At 37.0% G+C, this 4427-nt stretch overlaps 1 protein-coding gene across 1 annotated transcript; it reads left to right on the top strand.

Annotated features, from left to right (window-relative positions):
• The first annotated feature begins 336 nt into the window (after positions 1–336).
• On the top strand, positions 337–2384 carry LOC143887234 (uncharacterized protein C594.04c-like). The gene is made up of 3 exons (XM_077391345.1): positions 337–607; positions 718–981; positions 1672–2384. The coding sequence occupies exons 1-3, from the start codon at positions 380–382 to the stop codon at positions 2149–2151; spliced, it is 972 nt and encodes a 323-aa protein (XP_077247460.1). The 5' UTR covers positions 337–379; the 3' UTR covers positions 2152–2384.
• Positions 2385–4427: the final 2043 nt, after the last annotated feature.

The following is a 4427-nucleotide window of genomic DNA, read 5'->3' on the forward strand; positions in this document are numbered from 1 at the left end:
CTATTAAATACTTACTTATTCATGTAAATTTACGATTAGCTACTCAATCCCTTTAATTTTCAACCTCTGGTATTTTTTATTTACCTTACAAAAACTTAATGATTGTAAAACCTTATTTTCCGAGAAGCCATTATTTTCGCATGAGCGCGTGCCGGATTCTGGTGTGAAGACCAGTTTTGAGGAAATGACACCCTCAGTCTTTACTTTTGATAACAACACCCCAATATTTATTTTAAAACCCTTCATAATTACTAAAAAAGCTATCAATAGGCAATAGAGGAGTTCCATTATTGAAACAGAGGAGTGTGTATATAATTCCCTATAAAAAGCCTATTTGACTCTCCTCTTCCCTCCAAAGACTCCATGCTCTTACTTAGAAATGGGAAATCTGAAGAATATTCTAATAGCATTCCTTGTTCCTCTCCCTTCACTCACTTTCTACCTCACTTTCCTTCACAATCACCAAAACCCCTCTCCATCTTATGCTTATTTCAATTCTCTTTTGACATGGTGCTCTGATCACCCTCTCTTGCTTGCAAACATTCTCTTTTTTCTGAACATCGACCTCCTTTTCTGGCTCATTGGCCTCATCCAATCAAGCAACTGGGTATGAATATGATTACCCTTCAAGCAACAAATAGAACCCAAAACTTTTTTTCAACGATTTCTTGGTTTTGTTAGTTTAATTTACAATTTGGTGTTCTCTTGTTTGTGCAGTTGATAGATTTGTATTGGACTGTGGTGCCTGTTATGCTTGTTCACTACTATGCAAGCCATCCTCTTGCGAAATCAGACGCCGTGAGATCGAAAGTTGTGATTTTTCTTACTTGGGTGTGGGCCATCAGATTGACACATAACTATTTTAGGAGGGAGAGATGGCAATGGGGTTCTAGGGAGGATTGGAGATTCACAGATATGACGAAACAGTATGGGAAGCACTGGTGGTGGGTTTCGTTCTTCGCTGTCTACTTATCACAGCAGGTATACATTCCTTCTCAAAGGCTTTTCTGGGTTTACTTCTATTAGAATTGGTTGCTTGAATTGAGCTTTTTTTTTGGTGATTTGATTTTGTTATTTTTCGAATGAATGAGTTTATTAGTTTTTAAACAAAGCTGAGAAATGAACGCTATTTCCTAGAATTCAAAAAAAAAAAAATTAGAGATTTTCGCTATATTATTATTTGTTCAGGGAATTCTTTCGGGCATTTGCTCAAACATTTAGTGGGTGTTTATAGAATGTGACTATAAGCTAATGTTCAGGCATGCCTTTGTTATCCCCACAAAGATGACTACTCCATCTAGCTTATTCGTTATTTTGTGTGAATCAAGATCTTATTGTTAAACTTGTTGCAATTTCCCTTTGTAAATGTAAACTATTTTGATTTCACCATTAATAAGTCTGGCGATTACTTTTTGGCCAAGTGGGTTCTTTTTTCTGCTATATGACAGTCAGTTAAGAAGCAAAATTGGCAATTTTGTACTTTTTGGCGAAGAATAAACATTGGCCTTGACAGAAGAGATTGAACTCTTACTGTTGATTGAAGCCTAAAGCTTCTTGTCATTACATATTTTGGACATAAAATGGTTGTTTCATTGACCCATAATTGGTTTTCTATATACATCCATTACAAATTTCTTAGATTGCATTTTCTCTTGAATAACTATTTTTCAGGTCTTTCTGATCGGTATATGCCTCCCTCTGTATGCTGTTCACTCTAGTGAAAAGCCCTGGAACACCTGGGATACTATTGCGATGAGTGTCTGCATAAGTGGAATTGTTATTGCTTACTTTGGGGACACCCAGCTCTTTAAGTTTGTACAAAGAAATAACACATTAAGAGAGCTTGGAGTGCCTCTGGTGCCTAATCTTGACAAGGGCCTATGGCGATATTCTCGCCATCCAAACTACTTTGGGGAGCAGTTGTGGTGGTGGGGATTGGTTATCTTAGGATGGAATGTGGGAGAAGGGTGGACTTTCATTGGGGCACTTATTAACAGTATGTGCCTGGCATACGTAACTGTGCTTGTAGAGCGGCGAATGGTAAAACAAGAAAGCAGAGCTGACGCATACAGGCTATACCAAAAGACAACATCTGTATGGATACCATGGTTTAAATCAACCCCAAGAGGAGCAAAAGATAAGAGTAACTGAGATGGTCTGTCTCCTTGCACTTTAGTCTGTTCTTTTGCCACTTATATGGGGTTTTATCTGTAATGTCTTTCTTATTTGATTGTTTTCCTTCGAAACCATGTTATCTGTTCTTAAGTTGGAGCAGTGATGTCTGTGGTGATGCTTCTTCATGAACTTAATTCCATGCATAATTTATTGTTCATGAGTATTATAATCTCTGAGTATTCAATAAAATCTTCTTACATTCAAGTTCAGTACTGGAAATTTAGTTTGCATGGCATTTCGTGTTCTATCTCGTGATCCAGCTTATTTCATTAATCCCATTATCTTGTAAGGAACAATGTAGAAAAAACATGCAAACGTAAGAGTGGAGTCTAGAAGTTTGGTGATCCAAACACATCTGTTTGACTTTACAATGGATAAATCACAGATCAAAAGTATCTTGTACCGAACAATCTTAACCCTCTGGTTGTGGTATTTTTTACTGGTTTTTTTAATATTCTAGTAGCAATCACCTAGTAAACCCTTAACAGAGTATAAGGTATAGACTTTAAAGGAAGCATACTCTGTTGCTACTGCATATCAATGGGTGACCCATTGTACTTGAATACATAACCGATTGATAGTTTTGTATTTTGCAGCTAATGTGTCTAGCTGCATATGTTATGATTTGCCACAAATTAGCGACACCTATTAAGATTTAGTTTGATTCATCCATTCAAGTCTACCCTTCTAAAATTCAAGCTTCTTAACTGATAGGATTTGTGAAAATTCATGATTAAAGATTGTTGATGTTTTGGGTTTGGTCATGGAGAAGCAAAGAAGAAGAGAAGAAGAGAAATCAGAGAGAAGATTGTTATCCCTCACCCATGTGAATATGTGCGCACGAGCGCTGAGTTGACTAAAATACCCCTACACAACAAATTATATTCTAAAACACCCCCTGAAGTTGGGAAATATGTATCATATAATCCCAACTTGGAAATAATGAAATCAAAATGTCTCCAATTTAACAATTTGGTAAACACGTACGGTAGCTAATCTTCAGATTTTACAAAAGGTGTAGATACATCTCTACTTAGAACCTTCAATATCCTTGGTACTGTAGACACCAATTTTGTAAAAAAAACTGACTCCCACAGGTACGTTCATGGCTTATCGTATCAAAAGCAATATGCATTGCTGCCTGATTATCAAAGACTAACTTCATCGGCAACTTAATTGAAAATCCCTATTCTTGTAATAAATACTTAAACCAAGTCAACTCACATGTAATAGACGTAATCACTTGATACTCAACCTCAACACTAGATGGGATACAACACTTTGTTTCTTATTTTTCTAGGTCAGCAAGTTACTACCCAAAAATGTACAATAACCTGTGGTGGACCTCGATCAGAAGGAGATCCAGCTCAATCAGCATTGGTAAACCTTGTAAGATGCAGGTGTCATTGGACATAAAGAAAATCATGTCCAAGAGCTCCCTTATGATACCGGAAAAACACGAACCACAACATCCTAATGAGGAGCTCTATGAGACTCTATAAACTGAATAACACTAGTGACAATTTTGAAATTTCTGGCTTAGTAAATAAGTCAATTTATCCACTGGACGTTGACATGGCATTGGATCATCAAACTCATCTCCCTGATCAACTAAAAACCTGTATGTGGCTCCATTGGAGTCTCAACAAGTCATGACCCCAATAGACCGGTCTCCTCCAGCAATTCTAGGACATATTTCCTCTGAGACAAACTAATTGAATATTTAGACCTGGAAACCTCAATCCCAAGAAAATAAGTTGCTTTACCAAATCTTTGATGTGGAATCTTTTCTGAAGAAACTCCTTCAAATCTTTAGTGCCTTTAGCATCACTACCTGTAATGACAATGTCATCCACATACACCGCTAAAATAATTATCCCGGTCTTTAGGACAAGACAGAACACAGATCAATCACACTGAGACCTTTTCATTCCAAACTCTAATACCGTGTCACTAGGTTTTCCAAACTAAGCATGTAGACTGCTTGAGACTAAATCACATTCTTCAACACACTCTCAAAATCCCCTTGAGCAATAAACCCAGTGGTTCCATATAGACCTCTTCTTGCAAATCACCATTCAAGCATTTTTGACATATAGTTGATACAAGTGCCAATGAAGGGCAGTCATTTACTCTTCCATTGTTATTCGCCAACCAAATGCCGATAGAACCTTCTGCACAGACTTAGGAACAACCAAAGAAGAGAGAAAGATGAAGTAAAACAATGAAAAGAAGAAAACAAAGAGGCATAG

The sequence above is a fragment of the Tasmannia lanceolata genome, unplaced genomic scaffold (assembly GCF_043159265.1).
Source record: "Tasmannia lanceolata isolate RefF3 unplaced genomic scaffold, GAP_Taslan_0.1 ptg000012l, whole genome shotgun sequence".
Classification (NCBI taxonomy): Eukaryota; Viridiplantae; Streptophyta; class Magnoliopsida; order Canellales; family Winteraceae; genus Tasmannia; species Tasmannia lanceolata.

Coding starts and splice junctions, on each gene's coding strand:
- LOC143887234 (XM_077391345.1), top strand. CDS start 380: ATGGGAAATCTGAAGAATATTCTAATAGCATTCCTTGTTCCTCTCCCT. Junction 608..717: donor TCATCCAATCAAGCAACTGG/GTATGAATATGA, acceptor TTGTTTGTGCAG/TTGATAGATTTGTATTGGAC. Junction 982..1,671: donor CTGTCTACTTATCACAGCAG/GTATACATTCCT, acceptor ACTATTTTTCAG/GTCTTTCTGATCGGTATATG.